Source organism: Meriones unguiculatus, chromosome 16, assembly GCF_030254825.1.
Source record: "Meriones unguiculatus strain TT.TT164.6M chromosome 16, Bangor_MerUng_6.1, whole genome shotgun sequence".
Lineage (NCBI taxonomy): Eukaryota > Metazoa > Chordata > Mammalia > Rodentia > Muridae > Meriones > Meriones unguiculatus.
The window spans coordinates 9,126,024-9,143,715 of NC_083363.1; the positions used below are offsets into that span (position 1 = coordinate 9,126,024).

Genomic DNA, 17,692 nt, shown 5'->3' on the forward strand with positions numbered 1-17,692 from the left:
ACTCCTGAGCATGCCGTCCAGTGAGCAGGCACACAGGCTGCCCGTGCTGGCTCTCTGCATGCCCATCCCACTCGGGCCGCCTGATGCTGAGCTCTCACTATGGGTTCTATGGGCCCAGGTGGGATTTCACGTTTGGGTTTATATTAAGTTCCATTCCCTGGAGGGAGGAAAGGCTGGCCCCTGGCCTCCCCGGGGCTCCTGGAAGCTGCAGGGAAGAGAGAGCGTGAAGGCAGCCGGTCCAGGCAGGTGATAGGCGGGGACAGGATTGTGAAGCACCTACCCTCCGTGTATACTTCTCCACTGCCAGCCTGGACTGGGGTTTCTTAGGTTACCTGCCCACTGCCTTGCCTGTCCCATAAGGATGGCATCCCAAGAAAGAACAGCCGTGTCACGTGACAGGAGTATTCAAGCCTGACCTACAACCTTCTGGCTGGCCTCAGCATCGAGTCTGACTGTTTTTGACCCAGCAGGTGTCTTGCTTGCTGTCCAATTGATGTCCTGTCATTGGGTCTCTGGTGGTCCTGATTTCTTCCTCACTTCTCTTACACCCTGCAGGCATCTGGAGATTTTGGAAGCGGCTTTGAAGAAAGCAGCAAGACACACAGGGAGGAGGTGAGGCCATCCCCTGGTTCAGGCAGGGGAGGAGCACGTATTATCTGTTACAGGTGTGTGGGACATCCCTCTGTCATGCAGGTACATGCCTAGCAGGGACTAGTCTGAGGTTAGTCTTGTTCTCCCCTCTGGCTCTACTGCCTCTTGCCCTGAGCAAGAAGCTCTTCTCTAAAGAGAGTTTTCTCCTCAGAGGTGACCCAGCATTTTATTGATGCTGTTGGCTGATATGTGACCCTAACTGGTTTGTGTCTAACACAAGGACAAGATGAGTGACATTGTAAGGACGTTTCTGGACAGCCATATTGTGTGCTTTTTCTAGTCTGTGGTCCCAAGAACCCAGAGGGACTCCAGAAATGAAAAGAATGTTTGAGTGAACCCCCCAGGCACCTCTGTAACCCCAGCATCTAGAATGCAGAATCTGTCTTTAAGGTGGACCTTGGAGATCAGGGCCAAGAAGATTGTAAGATGCTAAGAGGCTCAAGGGCCACTGCCACCATTCCTAGAAATGGTGTTTAGGACTCCTTGATCTGTGCACTGGGGTAAGGGTGGGCAGGTCTTAGGGACAGGGCCCATGGCCATCTGGGACTGCATTCTGCTGCCCAACAGAGTTCCTGGACACAGTCCAGTGAGGTGGTGGCCTAATGATGTTCCACTCACGATCCAATAGCTTCTGTGTTGCTTGATGGCCACAAGACCTCCTCACAGTGTGGGTTGGATTTGCGAACTGCCGCCTCTACACAGGGTACCCTGGGCATGGCAGATGTTGGAAGTACAGATACGCCTGTGAGTGCCACGCCTTGTCTGTAGACCAGAGATTGCTAATAACTAGCTTGAGCGCTCATACCTCATCTTTCCTCATGGCCTGCCCTCTCTAAGTAGGAACCTGTGGCCCTACTTAGAAGCCTTACACAGGCAACTGTGAGGGGCTCCCTGAAGGGCCTGGCCAATCTGAAGTTCCATGTGGAAGCTTCCCTTTGTAGGCGTTAAAGCCATGGACCTCTGGTGTCCCATGTCCACCCTAGTCTGCGATGTCTGTGCTATGACAGTGGCATCAAGAGTGTCCGGGGGAGCCCTTGTTCAGGCCTCACAGCGTCACCTCAGCCAACGTGCTCCCCAGGGCCTGGGCTACACAGCTACTAATAGAAATACAGGCCATGCCGATGTGGGTCCCACTTGCCGGAATTAAGGACTATCGAGGTATATGACACCAACCCCCAGGCTGATGGAGACGTTGAGCAAATGGCTCTGCAGAAATTCATGCCAACTAGAGTGATGTTTTTTTTTTTTTTTTCTTATCTTCCTCAAAAGCGTGTAAAGCATTTCATTTCATAAGCCATAAGCCCCAAAGCCAGGCAGTATTGCCGGCTCCTACGTGTGCTGGATAGCTGCACGGCTGAAAATAGAGCCAGATTTTCTACTCTCCTCTTGCAGCATACACCTCTGCCACCAAGACTCCCCCAGCCACCCCCTGTCACTTCCCCGCCCTTGGCCGGAGGCAGCATCACAGAAGATTACAGAACAGAAGAAACAGAGGAAGAAACCATGGTCAATTCTATAGGAGGTAAAACTTTTCTAGATGTACTCTGTGTGTGTGTGTGTGTGTGTGTGTGTGTTGGGTGAGGGCTTTTTCACAGCCAGAACTGTCCCCATCTTCCACCATCTAAGAAGAAGGCGTCCTTCCTGTTCAGGCAGGCTCCTGGCTGGGCCCCAGGAGAATTCTGAACCAGGCAGTTGTGACATGTCTTTCATCCTCCCATCAGGCTTTCTCTCTGTATTGCTTTTGTCTGTCATGTGCAGGAAGCTTTCCAGAGATGCCATCTCCTGGTCCAGGGCCATCAAGTTTGCTAGAAGAGTGTGAATTGGTTCAAGGGAGGTATGGTGTAGGGGAAAATGCACCCTTACCCCAGGCTGTGCCATGGATCAGCATTTAGGTTTGGTCAAGTCTCCCGTGGAGGCCACTGTCTGGAAGACATGCACAGGGCTCCTGATCTGTGGGAGACAGGTCCGGGAATGCCTGTCTCATGTCAAAAGTGAACTGTGTGTCTTGGCATATCCTCTGTGTTACTGGGGTACAAATGTGGCACCATAACAAAATAAATCCCTCCTTCCACATCACCGCTCTATTGGATTGAAGTACAGTGGTTTCCATAGGTTCTGAGGACTGAAGGCTGCAGGACTCAGGTACTCACAGTTGTGAGACACAGGGTGTAGATTTCCGCTGGTCACCAGCCATGGCTGCCTACCTTTGTTAAGTCATACAAGGCTGGAGGGTACCCACTCGGGAGTGGGGGCTTGCGTCCCACCTGCGCTGTGTGAAGTGAGCTCTGCCTCAGCGCCCATCTTTCTCATGTTCTGGGATCCCAGGGAAGATGAGAACACTTGACTGTTACTCTGCCCGGCTGCCCTGGGCAGCCCCCCACCCCCAGCTTCTGTGACCACAAGCCCTGTACGTGTGTGTGTGTGTGTGTGGGAAATACACAGTTTAAGTATCATCTTAGTTTACTTGGCACTGTGTCCCTTTTATAAAAAGCGTCCACATGATAGCCAGTCAGTTATATGATGGTCCCCTATCACCCACCGTGGGGACAGACCACATGCATTTGCCCGTTTACCTAGTGATGGGCATATGCGCTGTGTTCACTTAGAGGTGGCTTTAGAGAAAGCCATCGCGGGGCTTCTGTCCTGTCTGCCCGCCGGGCCATTGTGCAGGTGGTTTATCTGTTTACCACCCACCCAGCGTGTGAGAGTCTCCGTACCTCACCTCAGGGAAGGCAGTCTTTAGGCGTCACTGCGTCACTGTTGTGAGTTGGCCTGCCTCATGCTCTCATTCACGTTACCATGATAACGAGCGTCTTTCCGTGGGCTTATGTCTCAGTCTTATGTCTGCTCTAGATCTTACGCCAAACTTCAGTGATCGGCATGAGTTCTTATTGTTGAGTTTTGAAGAGTTCTTTAGGTGTTCTGGATTTAGTCACAGTCATTGTCTTCATATTCTCTCTCTCACTTTCCCTTCCTAACCTACCCTCTGGAGATATGGATATATCTATATAGATATATAGGTAGCTATATCCATTTATCTACCTGTATCTATGTGTGTGTATATATATATGTATATCTAGGTAGCTATAGATATAGAGATATCTATAGATACAGATATATAGATATCTATAGATATAGATATATAATGAAATAGATCTATCTCTATTTATATACATAGAGATAGCTCCATGCATTCGTGTGTGTGAGTATGTGTGTATGTATGTGTGATTGTGTGTGTATGTGTGTGTGTCAAGCTGGTCTTGAACATGTGATCCTCCCGTCTCAGCCTCTCAAGTGCTAGGATTACAGGTGTGAGCCACAATGTCCACCTTCATTTTCTTAATAGCATCTTTAGAAGAGCAGACCTTAACTATTTTTTGCTGAAATTCAAAGATCTTACTCCTGGTGTCATCTAAGACTCTGCTCAAGGTGCTCCAAAGACCTATTTTAATTCTTAAAAAAACCTGTCTGCCCTCCCCCCACCCCTTGTTCTGTCACGGTTAAAAAGACCCTTTCTCCCTGCCGAGTTGAGATGTGGAAAGTGAGCTTTCTATACTGAGTCTCTTTCTGGGCTCTATTCTGCACTGTGGATTTCCACGCCTATCCATCTGTACCATGCCTGTCTGTCTGAACTGGGAATCTTTGCCTTTGTCTCTGAGGCATGGATCTCTCTGTCTCTCCTGACCTTGCCTTCACCGGGTAGCTCAGACAGGCCTTCTGCTCTTTGCCTTCCAACCCCTGTGGGGTTTGCAGTGTTCACCTGAATTGTGGACTGTGGCTGTTGCCGGTCACACATCCACAGAGAGAAGGAAAAAACCTGTTGGAGTTCTGGTGTGGATGAGTTTGGCAGTCTTGACATCCTGGTAGACTCTCGAGACCCATCATTGCCTTTTGTTTAGGTCTTGTTTGAGTTCTCCTAGCAATGTTTGCCTAGTTTTAAACACTGCTCCAGGCAGTACAGTCAGGTTTCTAGGAAAGCCTTACTGCCACAGCGAGAGCCCATGCTGCCCTCTTGTGGTCAGACGTGGCGATCAGCTCCTGCAGTTGGAGCAGTTTGGCTGTGATGGATGCGGTCTGCGGGGTTATCCTGAGCTGGGACCTATCTGGCTTATTCCTCACTAAGCAGATGAGCCCAAGACCATCAGCAACACCCCCTCCCCCCCAGAACGATCTCGGCCTCATGGGCTAGGAGTGGCACCCCAGGATGCCACTAAGAATGAGGAAGGGCCTGAGCATGCTTTCTGTGCCAATCTTACGTGTGATCCTCAAGCCTGCCAGGTACTGTATTGAGTTCAGCCAGGAATAGCTGTGTGAGCATCCATTCTAACCCAAGACAGGGCCTCTGTGCACCAGCCAAGGGGCATTAGATCCCTCTAAATAGTGTTCAAGAAGTAGAGTCTTCAACTGGTCTCCAGGAGATGTGACACATAGACATGGTACATTCTATCCTGTCTGCTGCTGGTGAGAAGTTGTTAGGAGCCACCACCAGGAGTCACCCAGAAGCGTCTTATTAATCACAAGAGGATGGTACCGCAGACCCTCAGGAAGCACCTGTCATGTGGTTCTAGTGAAAATAAGCTCCCGAACCATAGCTGATACCCAAGACGGAGGAAGGCAAATGGTAGAGTTGGCAAACTTCTACTTCAAGCTCGGGGTCACCAAGGTCTCTGTGGCATCTGCTGTCTCTGACCTTTGAAGTCTTTAAGTGTTTTTTTGTTTTGTTTTGTTTTGTACACATCCATAAAAATCCATTCTTGGCTCAGAGGCAGTCCAATTCTAGGCAGTGGGCTGACCTTTGGCTCCGGCAGCACTCGTGGGTTGAGCACGTGTGAAAGATGTGAGACCAACACGACAGGAGATTCTGGGGTGGTGTCCTCGTGGTTACTGTTCCCAGAGAAGAAGCCACGGGAGAACTGAACGTGGGCCGTTTGTCGGGTCACCGCTCCTCCATCAAAGTTGGGCTCCTTGCATATGGCTGAGCTGTGAAGGACAACCCAGCCCTTGGGAAACGCCACAGTGTTCAGGGCAGAGGTCGTGACAAGTGCCGTAGATGTGCAGACTGTTCTGCCGAAGAGGAAATGGCGTGGGTGGAGTTTGCCTGTGTGTTGTGTGTATGTGTGTGTGTGTGTGTGTGTGTGTGTGTGCCTTTTTGTGTCATTCACCCTCACCATTCCCGTGGCCCCCTGTCCTCTGGGCTTTTGGAAGGCGGAAAGACATGTGGCTGTTCCCATCGCCTTGTTCCCTCGCTCTTGATGGGTGGAAACATAAAGCTCGGGCAGTGAACCTGAGAGCCTGGGGCTGCTGAAAGCCTGACAGTGCCACTTCTCTCTCTTCCCAGCTGAGACCCTTCCTGGCACAGACTCAAGTGGTGCAGGGGATGAGAGTGTCCAGAACCATGGAGGTGGCTTGTTAAAGGTGAGGCCACCTCCCCATGACCTTGACCCAGGGCATCCCGGGCATGCCTTCCACGCCTCTCACTTTACCAAAGCCCTCAGGCCCACTCCCTCCCCACCTCCCGCCCGACCTACTGCCCTTTGCAAAGCGAAGCGAACCAAGCCTCTGCATACCTACCCTGCCCATCCCCCTACCACGAGCCCTCCCTCCATACCCCCCTGGAGTCCTCTCTGAGGTTCCGTGCCCAGAGGCTGTGGCAACATTGTGAAGGGAATTTGTAGGCAGGTTGCAGCAGCCTGTATCCTCTTTGTCCCCAGGGAGGTCTGAAAGGACAAAAGGGAGAGCCAGGTGCTCGGGGCCCGCCTGGCCCAGCTGGGCCCCAGGGTCCTGCAGGCCCGGTGGTACAGAGCCCCAGTGTACAACCTGTCCCGGGAGCACAAGGACCCCCGGGACCTCAGGGGCCACCGGGGAAGGATGGCGCGCCAGGAAGGGATGGCCAACCGGTGAGTACTGCCCTCTCCTTGTGATCTGGGCTGAGCCGAGGTCTCTGACCGGGGCTACTGGGAGAGTTGGTTGGGATTGGAGAAGCAACATCTTTGGATCCTAGGACTCCCACTGGCCCTTCTGACGTGCACAGGAGCTGGAAGGTGGCTGGAGCATGGAGGCCAGTTGGCCCTGGACCTAAGCTCTGTTGCAGAAGTACTGTCTGTTATGGGTCTGGGTTCACACAGAGATTGACCATAGATAAATGTTAATAAGAAGAAGCTTTATTAAATACTGCTGCCGGATAACTCATGACACCAGGACTTGCAACTAAGAGCCATCATGTAGTTCCAGGCTTATGATGTCAAAACTCATGAGATGACATGTATTCTGTGTGTGTGTAGGCAGGGTCTGACTTTACCATACATGACTTGCAGCTGCCCTAATCGCTGAGCAGAGTAAGCAAGCTTGATTGCAAAGGCAGAGACAACAGTTAGTCTTATGACCTATTGTCTTACTAGAAGAGCCCATTTTACAAGATCAATTTAAAAATAGTCTTCAGTCGGGTGGCCCATGCCCACGCCTTTAATCCCAGCACTTGGGGCAGAGACAGCCAGATCTCTGTGAGTTTGAGGCCAGCCTGGTCTACAGAGCAAGTTCTAGGATAGCTAGAGCTACACAGAGGAACCCTGTCTCAAAGAGAGAGAGGGTGTATGCCAATGTCTGGGGGAAAAAGGGAAGTGAGCTGCAAGGGGCTTACATATTAGGCATTCCTTGCTTTTTCGGTCTCCCAAGCATAGTAAGTCTGAACGTTAAATCCCCATGGCTGTCCCATTTCTCAGCTCCGCACCAAAAGGGCTTTGATCGCTGGTGTGTCTCTGTGTCCAGGCTACCATTAATAGTGGCTTCTCTTACATGTTACAGGGTGACCCCGGTGAAGACGGGAGACCGGTAAGTTTGCTTTTTCTCTGCACCAGACACTGTCCCGTGTTTACACAGGCTGCACAGGCCACCTGCATCCAACACGGGGCCCATGGTTTCCCGGAGATGCCGCTGTGGGAAGGCAGCTGCTTCACTTGGGTTGTGTTTTATATCTGGCCTGAGGTGGCTAACGGGAGTTAAGCCCGTGCATTTCAGTGCTCGTGTGACTACCAAAACCATGAAGCGTTGTTTGCAGCCCCTCAGAGGGGAGGATGCACACCCAAGAGCAGGGAAGTAGCATGCAAGACAGGGGCTACAGTGCTGAGGAGATGGGGTCCCTCATGTTGTCAGGGTCACAGGGAGCTCTTTGTGCATGACAGAGAGCCACGCTGAGAGTGCATGCAGCCCAAGCTCAGTCATAACTGGAGCTTTCCCCGAGCCCAGCGTGTCCATTGAGTTTGCATGTATGCATGTGCATTTCTCTCTCTCTCTCTCAAACACACACATACATACATACACACACACACACACACACACACACACACACACACACAGTGGATCTCTGTGGTTCCCATAGTGGAAGAGGACACATGCCATCTCCCAGGCACCGTGTGACTCAGTCACTATTCTCGAAAGCCAGTGGTGTCCCTCTTAACCTCTGGCCTTTTCTTTGTGGTCCTTTTGTTGGCATGGCTCCTCCTGGCTTATTGGGCCTCCCTGGACCCCTAAAGGGCTTGCCTCCTATCTGCTCCCTGCTCTGGAATGAGGGGCCTTTGGGGCTCAAGATTCATTCTGTGAAGGGAGAGAGATGCTTCTCTCTGCCTAGCCCCTACCTGTGTCTTCCAGGGTGACACTGGACCTCAAGGCTTTCCAGGGACCCCAGGTGACGTGGGCCCCAAGGGTGAGAAGGTGAGTGTATACAGACCAAGGTAAGGCCCGTTTCCTGTCTCAGTTCCTGACTAAAAGTGGGGGCCACGTGTCCTCAGTGTGACAGATCTGTCTTATGTCCCAGGGAGATCCTGGTATGGGGCCTCGAGGACCTCCAGGACCTCCAGGGCCTCCAGGACCCTCCTTCAGACAGGACAAGCTGGTAAGTTCCACCCATGGCCTCCTCCATGCCATGTCCTGGTACTTAACCCCAGGAACCAGCTCCTGATAGTGTTTGTCCAAAAGAATGTTTGGGATGGTGGCCAGGCTGTAGGGCAAAACATCTTGTCCCAACTCCCATCTTAGGCCTCTGTGGGTGGTTAGGGGGCAGCTAGCTGGCTGGCGCTGCCTGGTACTCAGGACAGCGAGTCGATGTCCTGTGATGGCTTCTCTTGCCTCTCCTCAGACCTTCATCGACATGGAGGGATCAGGCTTCAGTGGAGACCTGGAGAGCCTCAGAGTAAGTGGCTGCACCCCGCTGTCACCAAGGCACATGTAAAGCATGGTACCCCAAGGCATGAGGGGGAACCCCTTGGGGGCAGGACAAGACCAGCTGGGGATATGACCATCGCCCAGCAGGGCCATGTATTCTATGATGGACTGTATCTCTCATGCCCAGGGCCCACGAGGCTTCCCTGGCCCCCCAGGACCCCCTGGTGTCCCAGGACTGCCTGGTGAGCCAGGGCGCTTTGGGGTCAACAGCTCCTACGCTCCAGGACCTGCAGGCCTTCCTGGTGTACCAGGAAAGGAAGGGCCCCCAGGATTTCCTGGTCCCCCGGTAAGTTCTGCTGCCTCCCCTGACCTAGAGTACCCTCTTGACTGGGAAGTGGGGTGGGGGTGGGGCATCCTGTGAGGTTTCTTGCCAGATCTACCTCAGGGCTCCCATACTCCGTTCTCCATTCAAGGTGGACGTGGTTCCCATTTTGGGTCTCTCTTAGGATGAAGGTGGTGGGGTAGGTTACCCTATGATTCTGGGGGTGCTGACCCACTACCTGACTCTGACTGGATGGATACATAAGCCTCCCACCTCAGGCTCTCCGGCATAACCAGCGGCTCAGAAGAACGAGCCCACACAAATGATCTCCATTCTGTGATGGCGCCTTCTGAGCTGTGCATGCTCCTTGTGGGGGAGCAGTTTCTATCCTGGCTCTTAGGAAGTCTGGGTGCCAGCTCTTGCCTGCTCACCATAGATCCCATCTAGCCCATCTTTGTTCTTCTGTCCCTCAGGGACCTCCAGGTCCTCCAGGCAAAGAGGGCCCACCAGGAGTGGCCGGCCAGAAAGGCAGTGTCGTAAGTCAGCTCCCATAAGTGGATGTCACTTGGCACGCTCCTTTAGCCAGAGGGTGGTGGACACTGTGTGCTTGGGGGTCTGAGGAGGGTGCTTGCTATCGGGGTGAGGCCATGGACATGGTCTTCGGCCTCAGCTTTGGAAGTCAGGGTCTCCATATTTGCTACAAAAGGACTAGCAGCTTAGGCGTTAGTGCTTCATTTGATTTGAAAGGGTTCGATACTTGAGGTTTTAAAGGTTTAGTTAGATTGATAGAAGTCTTCAGAGGCAAGTTCAGCCTCTGCTAACCATGTGGTCTCTCGCTGATGAGGGAGGGAGGCACTTCCTGGAAATGGGATGAGCAAGACCCGCCCCCACCCCCAGAAGGTCCTTTTAAATCAGTGGTTCTCAAACTTCCAAATGCTGCAACCCTTTGTTACAGTTCCTCATGTTGTCATGACCGTCAACCATAAAGTTATTTTCGTTGCTACCTCATAAGTGTATGAATTGTGATGTAAATATCTGTTTTCTGATGGTCTTAGGCAACCCCTATGAAAGGTCAAGTTGACCCCCAAAGAGGTCACAGCCCACAGATTAGGAACCACTGTTTAAAATGAACTACATACCCAGAAATTGTCTGTTTTTTGCTAAGCCCAAAGGGCTCTCCACTTGATAGGTTCTGAGAGACATTCCTGGGGAGATGCTTTGGCCTTGGGCTCTCATGGCCTCCCCTCCCTGCTGAGCTTCCCAGGGGTGCTATCCCTAACAGACAGGATGGGGGTTGGGGTGGGAACAGGCCCAGAAACCACTAAAATCAGCAGAAATGGGACCATTGGTTTGCTTTTCTCTGATTGATACACATGTCTGAATTTTTTGTAATCCTGTTCTTTTTCCCCATAGGGCGATGTGGGCATCCCAGGACCCAAGGTATTAGCCAATTTTCATTCTGTTAGAGCTGGGGCTACCTGCTTAGTAAAAGTACCCCAGCAGGATGCAGGAGGCACCCCAATGAGCAAATGTAGTCTTCAGTGCGGACTGTGACTCCAGCTCCACCAGTGTGTGTGTGTGTGTGTGTGTGTGTGTGTGTGTGTGTGTGTAACCAGAGGTGTCAGATTTGGAAATAAGCTCCCAGTGGGCAGGTTTCTGGGAACTCCTGGGGCACCTCAGTCGTGTACCTCAGAATCAGAGCTGCCTAATTCAGCAAAGTCCCCAGTGGCACTCCCAGCATCCTCGCCCATTGCTGTATGGGAGTACCATGCCGGCCCTCCCGTGTTCTGATAAACATCCTGGCTGGCACTCAGAGGAAGAGTGGGGGCTGATGGGAAAGTCCAGTGTGGGGAGAGAACAATATGGGCATGAAAAAAAGATGGGCTGATGAGTATGTAAATGTGTGCACACACTTGTTTCTCTATACCATTCATGTATATCTGCACAGACACTAGTATCCGCACTCATGTGCACTTGTATCTACACACACACACACACACACACACACACACACACAGAGGGTCTTCAAGAATAAATAAGAGAAGTATTTTACTGAGGGTAAAGGGCTGACAGCTGTCCTAGGTACACACTTGGAATTGAGTAGCTACAGCTGCCGATGAGGAGCCCACATCCACATGGATGCCCGTGTCCTCATTATACACAAAGGAACTTGATGGCAGGGGTACCATCTCATGTAGCCCAGGCCATCTTTGAACCCAGCTAGACCTTTTATAGGAAAGTTTGTGCCAGGCAAGGCTTGTCCGTGTTTCAGCTGGGCTCAGGGCCTTTCTCATCCTGCCTGCCTGTGTGCCTCTTGGCAGCCCAGGAGGGAATGGTGATAGTCTCGGTCTGTAGTTCATAGAGGTGGATTGGCACCAGCAGGGTCCCTGGGGCAAGCTGGCCCATCAGGTGCAACTTTGGAGCTGACCCGCTTGGAGCCTTTTGAACCAGGGTCTCCCTGCCTCAGTCTGCTCCTTGTTCCTGCCTCTGCTTCCTTGATCTGGTCTCTCAGACTCCTCGACAAGTCCAGTACACGTGTCTGCATCTGCTCCCCACATTCCTCAGACTCACAAAGTCGTAGTCATACCTGTATCCCTGTTACCCCAACCACTTGGTGGCCACAGGGTCCAACGCAGACCGGCTGAGGCTTTCTCTCCCTGGACCTTCCAGTGGCCTGCCCTTCTTCCTTATCTGCTTTTACCTGCTTCTTGCTATCTCTGTCCATACTGTCAGGGAACCGGGACCCACGAAAACAGGCCATGGTGTACAGCCTGCTCTGTGACTTTTGAGCCGTGGCCAAAGCTGCAGTTAGGCTTGCGATCAACACTGTTGTTTTAAGCCCAGGAACTGTCTGTACGCCTTTGTGGAATGTGATTTCTCTCTGCGTCTCCAGGTTTTTGAAAAGTACTGTGAGGAAGTGTGTGCTCACTGGGGTTGCTTGTAGCCTTGCTGACACCCAGGGCCACGAATGGTGACCTTGTCCTTCTGTCCGTGCAGGGGAGCAAAGGGGACCTTGGGCCTGTCGGTGTACCTGGAAAGCCTGGCTTGGCTGGACCCAGTGGGCCAGCTGGACCTCCAGGACCCCCAGGACCCCCAGGGCCTCCAGGACCACCAGGACCAGGATTTGCTGCTGGATTTGTGAGTCTGGGTCCCTGTGATTCCCAGAAAGCTTGAGCTATATAGCCCACAGCTGCCTTACTTCTAGACATCTCTCAGCCTGAGCAGAGCTCTCTAGGCAGGGCCTCACCTCAACCATGTGAGTTCCCCTGTCCCTGTCTTCGGGCCCCCACTTCTGAGCCCTGAGTGCCTAGACGGCTTAGTCCAGGGTTCACTTGGCCTCAATGTATCCAAAGGACCAGTGTTTAGGCTCAGGTGTCCCAGTGTCTGTGGCTGCTGTCCCCAGCTCCTCCATCCTTAGCTGCCGAAAATCTGTTTATGTACCCAGGTACAATTTCTCTTGCACACACGCAGACCAGAGCCCTGTGACTGAGCGCGATGCCTACCTACCAGGGTTCGATTCCCACATAGAACCCAAACTCTGTCAATCATCCACTTTACTTCCCCCGCCTCCACTTTCCTGTCCACGGGGAAGGCTCCTTCTTAGGATCAGAGACTTAGCACCCTTTTTATGTTCCCTTCAGGATGACATGGAAGGCTCTGGAATACCCTTCTGGTCAACAGCCCGAAGCTCCGATGGACCGCAGGTACTGCCCATGAGCTGGGGCAGGAGGGTTCCAGGTCAGGGGTAACCTTTGCACAGAGCCTTATGTAGGGCAAGGTGTCGCCAGCAGCTTGGGGAGTGGGGGTTGAGCCACCACACCCTCCATCCTAGAAAGACCCGATCCCAAACTGTCCCCAGTAAGGGAGAGAGCTGGTGACAGGCCTTCTCATCTGGTTTCTTCCATGGCTGCAGGCTGAAGAAGTGACAGATACAGTCTAGAGTAAACTGGAGTTAATGGGGCATTTGGGGGAGTCCCTCTCCCCACATTTACCTGCTGGCTTGTGTGTAGTTCGGAATAGGTTAGCAAAGAAGAATTGAGTCCCAAAGACCCCAAACGGCAGGCATATCAAGGCACTTGTGTGCAGCCATGAGCGTACTCTGTGTCCCTGCCCAGGGTATCACCTGTCCCTGAGGCTACTGCCCTCTCCTGAGGAGCAGCAGTATGTCCCAGTCTTGGCCTTGGAGGACACTGGGCTGACTTCCAGCCTCTGGGGCCACCACAGATGCTGCAGTGACAGAGGTTAGCAATTGCTGTTGGTGTTATTCTTTGTAATTTTTTTTTTCAGTATACGGTTTTATTTTTAAAACAATTGCAAATGTAGAAAGGTTGTAAGGACAACAGAAAGAGCTCCTGTGTATCCTCTAACTGGATACACTATTGAGCGTTCAGTTGCCCCAGCTGAGAGCTTGTGCCATGCCAGCCTCATGCCTCAGTTGTTATTTTTCACTCGAGCCATGAGGTTTGGAAAGGGCTAATCAACCTAGCATAAAACAGAAGATTCGGGTCACTAACACTTGTTTTCTGTACTCTGACAGGGACCCCCCGGATTGCCAGGACTCAAGGTGAGTGAAGGAGGCCTTCCTTGTTGATCTGCCTAGTGAACGAATACTTCTTGAGTTCAGCATAGACGTCTGCAAGATTCAGCAGACATTAAAAAAAAAAAGGAGCCCCATGCCTCGTTCCCGTGCACTGAGCATCAGCGGGTTCATGCCCTCTCTTTTACGCTCCATGAATTGAGATTCCTGGCTTCATAAACCTGAAGTGTGATAGAATTTTGAGGAGCCCAGAACCTCTCCCCATACCTATGTTCTCAGCTTCCCTTGTCATCCAGCCCACTGACATGGCTCCAAGGCACCCACCTTCCCTCAGGTTTGAGTCAGGCTCCTCAGAGCAGGGGCAAAGGTGGAGAATGCCGGAATAGCCCCCACCAGGGGTTCCCAACTTTTTAACTAGCCTCTGCTGTTGCCCTACTTACTCCTTTAAGAATTTTTATTTTTATTTTTTGACTTACAAAACACTGGACATTTCAAAGGACTGGATTTTCAGATGGGCCTATTGTGTTTTTTGTTTGTTTGTTTTGTTTTTAATGTTAACAAGTCACTTCAGAGTGACTTGTTTCTTAGACTGGAGATGGTGGGTCCTGGCTCCAGCTTCTGCAATATCAAGAACAAAAACCCTGTGCTGTTAGGATGTATTTCATACCTTTCACCAGTGTGTCATCCAGGATTCTAAGGCAGCCAGGACACCCTAGGTGATTAGCAGAGGAGAATGTGGCTTGCTTTCGGGGTGGGCCAGCTGACACCCCAAGGTAATGGAGCTCTTTGTCCACTTAGGGGGATCCTGGAATGACAGGGCCACCTGGAGCCAAGGTAGGTACTTCACCCAGGGTCAGGTATATTGTCCGCTGGGGATGGGGAGGGGCCTGCAGAAACCAGAAAGCCATCCTCAGTAGACAAGGGTGTATCAGGCACATCTCAAAGGCCCAAGACGAGGAGACGTGAAGTAGGACCCCTGTGTGGTACTGGCCTCATTCCTCCTTGTGCTTTGATTTCTTTATAGTTTAACATGCCTGACTCAGAGAAAACTGCCAATGTCAAGTCCCTGCCTCTGGGTACACCCATATACACCTGCACCAATTTGGGGAAAATGAGCTTCCTCCCCTCCCCACCTTCTCTCCCCCGCCACCTTCGTCCCTTCTCTTCGTCTTTACTCACTTCCACGCTCGGGGGTTGAGCCAGTAGCCAGCAGAAACCCAGGCTGTGGCCATGGTTGCTGCGGTTCCCTCCCCAAGAGTCTCTGCTGCCTGGCTGCGGGGCTGATTCCGGATCTTCCCTTTGTCTGTCCCAGGGAGAAGTCGGTGCAGATGGATCCCAGGGCATGCCTGGCCCCCCAGGAAGAGAGGGTGCAGCTGGGCCCCCGGTGAGTGAGAGGGGGAAGGACCTAAAAGAAGTGACCAGGAAGAGAACTGGTATTCAAGGTAGCCCTGGGGGTATCCTGGACATCTGTGACCCCTACCTGCTACAGTGTACCTTGTGGAACCAAATGCAAGTCTGGGCAGGGCTGTGGATGCCCGTCTCTATTCTCCCAGGTTCCGGGAAGCACAGAATATTCATCTGCATTGGAAGCCAGGCTCCGGTAGGCTGGTCCCTGAAGGGACTCAGGTTCAGTCTACAGTTACCCATTTCCTCTGTCTCTGCAGGGGCCAAAAGGAGAGAAAGGGAGCCAGGGAGAAAAGGTGAGTGTGTCTGAAGCCACAGGTACACAAGGGACAGAGTTGGGCTGCCTAGGCCTCAGCGTTGGAATCCCATCATGCCCCAGCCTTACGCCCTGGCTACCCATGTGACATCAGAGAGTTGAGCAGAGAGCTTCAGATCAGCAGGGGTAGCTCTTAGCTACTGCCTACAAACCCAGTACCTGAGCTATGGGTGGGCTCTGAGGTCCTGGCCAGTAACCAGAAGGATTACCTGCCATTCTCTTCCAGGGAAACCCAGGAAAAGATGGAGTGGGGCAGCCAGGCCTCCCTGGACCCCCAGGACCTCCAGGGCCGGTGGTCTATGTGTCGACTGAGGATGTAAGTACAATATGGAGTGCTGTAGGGCTCATCCTTCGGTCCAGGTACTGCTCATAGTTAGTCTGACTGCCTCACCCGGATATGAGGGGACCTGGCTTTTTAGGAAAAGGCTGTGCTGGCTAGAAGCTCTCCTCACCAGAGCTCCTTGGCCTTCTCGGCTGTAAAGGCTACTACTGCTCTTTTGTGACACCTGCAGCAATGCACTCAAGTGGCCTAATCCCAGAGTAATTGGGTCCCTCACAACCCTACCATAGAACCCAGGGACAAGCTGCTACCCAAGCTCACTTCTCGGAAGCAGGAAGCCCGAGTCTCTGGGTGGGAGAGGCAGGGCGCAAGGGAGCTGGGAATGCAGGGGAGAGAGCTTAGGGCATGGCTGGATTGATAACGGGCTCAAATCCCAGCTGCGGTTGTTGCCCCTGATCCCGGCTGGTTACTTCACCTTCTGGGGTCTCAGTACCATCAGCTCTGAGATGGGGACAGTATATTTGTAGGAGCAAGGCTGTGAATGGTCACAAGAGTGCCTGGCCGTGACCTCTTGCTTCCAGGAATAGAACTGATAAAAGAGGATAGATAGCATTGCAGTAAGGTCTGGGGGAAGGCAGGGTAAAGGGCTCTGGGACCAGGGTAGATCCGAAAGCCATAGCTGGCATAGGAAGAGCCTCCAGTAGGTGGCGCTGCCTCCACATGATGAGCCGGAGCATATGCAGCTGGGACACTGTGTACCAGGACTGTAGAGTGACACCAGCCCTGGCTGTTCCAAAGCTGGGGAGGGGACTCTCCAGGAAATGGGTCATTTGTCACCTGGGCACCTGCAGAGAGAAGCCGGGCATCACTGCTGAAAACACAGTTTTCTTCTAAATTCCATGTTGGACTAGCTTTGCTGAGCTTGTGGCTAATGTGACAGCAGGCGACTTGCAACTCAAAGGCAGCTTTCTTTTTCTTCCCTTCTGATTTTTATTTCCTGATGGCACGGGGACAGAGAGCAGTAGTGACCACGCCAGGACCTGAGGTAAGTGCCAGCTCGCTTCTAAGAAAGTCCAGAGAGGGTCCAGGGGAGCTGGGTTAGAACACCAGTGAGAGCACTGTGTCCCTAAAACTCATGGCACCCTTCTTTCCACAGGGCAAGCCAGGGTATGCAGGCTTTCCCGTAAGTAGCTTTGCCTCAGAGGTGCATGCTCGCCCAGCAATGGGCAGTGAGCTCACACTGGGGGTGAGCGTGGACTCTGCTCTTGCCACACACAGGACCATAGTGTAAGCTTGGATGGGGTCAGCCGCTGCCCTGGAGGACATGATGCTATCAGATAGATAACAGGGTCTGGAGGGCATAGCATGGTGTCCTTGCCGCCTGTAGTTGTTGAAGACTCTGAAGGGCTGGCCCATGACCAGGGAGCAACCATGGGGCACAGGATATGGGAGTAGTTGTGAGGGAGTTATGAGTCAGGGATTCTCATTCCTATCTGGTCTTCACTGTAGGGACCTGCTGGACCGAAGGGTGATCTGGGTTCCAAAGGCGAGCGGGGTCTTCCAGGGCCTAAGGTAAGGGGCTGGGGTATCTTCTGCTCATTTCTCAGGAATCGGAATACAGCCTTATTGCTATCCTGTCTACCCAGGTGATGGTGGACCCTCTGTTACCCTAACTCAGAGTCTGGTCATAACCTCTCCTTTGCTCTGTTTTGGGGAGTAGCTGAGGCCTAATGGCTGAGCCCTGACCTGTCCTTCCTGCCTTGTCATTCCAGGGTGAAAAGGGAGAACCAGGCGCCTTCTTTAGCCCTGACGGCAGAGCCCTGAGCCACGTCCAGAAAGGAGCCAAGGTGAGAATGAGGTTGGAGTTCCCTAACATTGTGAAAGACGGTGGGGGGGGGGTTCCTGACACACAGTCAGGATCATGACACACTCAAACCACCCCTCAGTGGGGTTCCCAAGCCTTCCATAGCCTGCATCTGTTGCCCTCCCTTTGGCCCCTTGGAATTATCCTGGGTGTATCCTCCC

At 52.5% G+C, this 17,692-nt stretch overlaps 1 protein-coding gene across 6 annotated transcripts in view; it reads left to right on the forward strand.

Annotated features, from left to right (window-relative positions):
• Col18a1 (collagen type XVIII alpha 1 chain) overlaps positions 1–17,692 on the forward strand; it is a 99,041-nt gene that overhangs the window by 67,079 nt on the left and 14,270 nt on the right. For 5 of the 6 annotated variants that reach the window (XM_060369304.1, XM_021630943.2, XM_021630944.2 and 2 more), the window contains 22 exons: positions 556–612; positions 2,044–2,173; positions 5,990–6,066; positions 6,363–6,548; positions 7,453–7,479; positions 8,296–8,358; positions 8,462–8,539; positions 8,783–8,836; positions 8,996–9,154; positions 9,604–9,666; positions 10,544–10,570; positions 12,128–12,268; positions 12,772–12,834; positions 13,668–13,694; positions 14,466–14,501; positions 14,980–15,051; positions 15,332–15,367; positions 15,614–15,703; positions 16,683–16,712; positions 16,824–16,850; positions 17,177–17,239; positions 17,440–17,514. In XM_060369304.1, coding sequence (XP_060225287.1) covers positions 556–612; positions 2,044–2,173; positions 5,990–6,066; positions 6,363–6,548; positions 7,453–7,479; positions 8,296–8,358; positions 8,462–8,539; positions 8,783–8,836; positions 8,996–9,154; positions 9,604–9,666; positions 10,544–10,570; positions 12,128–12,268; positions 12,772–12,834; positions 13,668–13,694; positions 14,466–14,501; positions 14,980–15,051; positions 15,332–15,367; positions 15,614–15,703; positions 16,683–16,712; positions 16,824–16,850; positions 17,177–17,239; positions 17,440–17,514 — 1,581 coding nt within the window. The remainder of the gene's footprint in view (positions 1–555; positions 613–2,043; positions 2,174–5,989; positions 6,067–6,362; positions 6,549–7,452; positions 7,480–8,295; positions 8,359–8,461; positions 8,540–8,782; positions 8,837–8,995; positions 9,155–9,603; positions 9,667–10,543; positions 10,571–12,127; positions 12,269–12,771; positions 12,835–13,667; positions 13,695–14,465; positions 14,502–14,979; positions 15,052–15,331; positions 15,368–15,613; positions 15,704–16,682; positions 16,713–16,823; positions 16,851–17,176; positions 17,240–17,439; positions 17,515–17,692) is intronic. The other variant, XM_060369303.1, reaches the window with a different exon arrangement.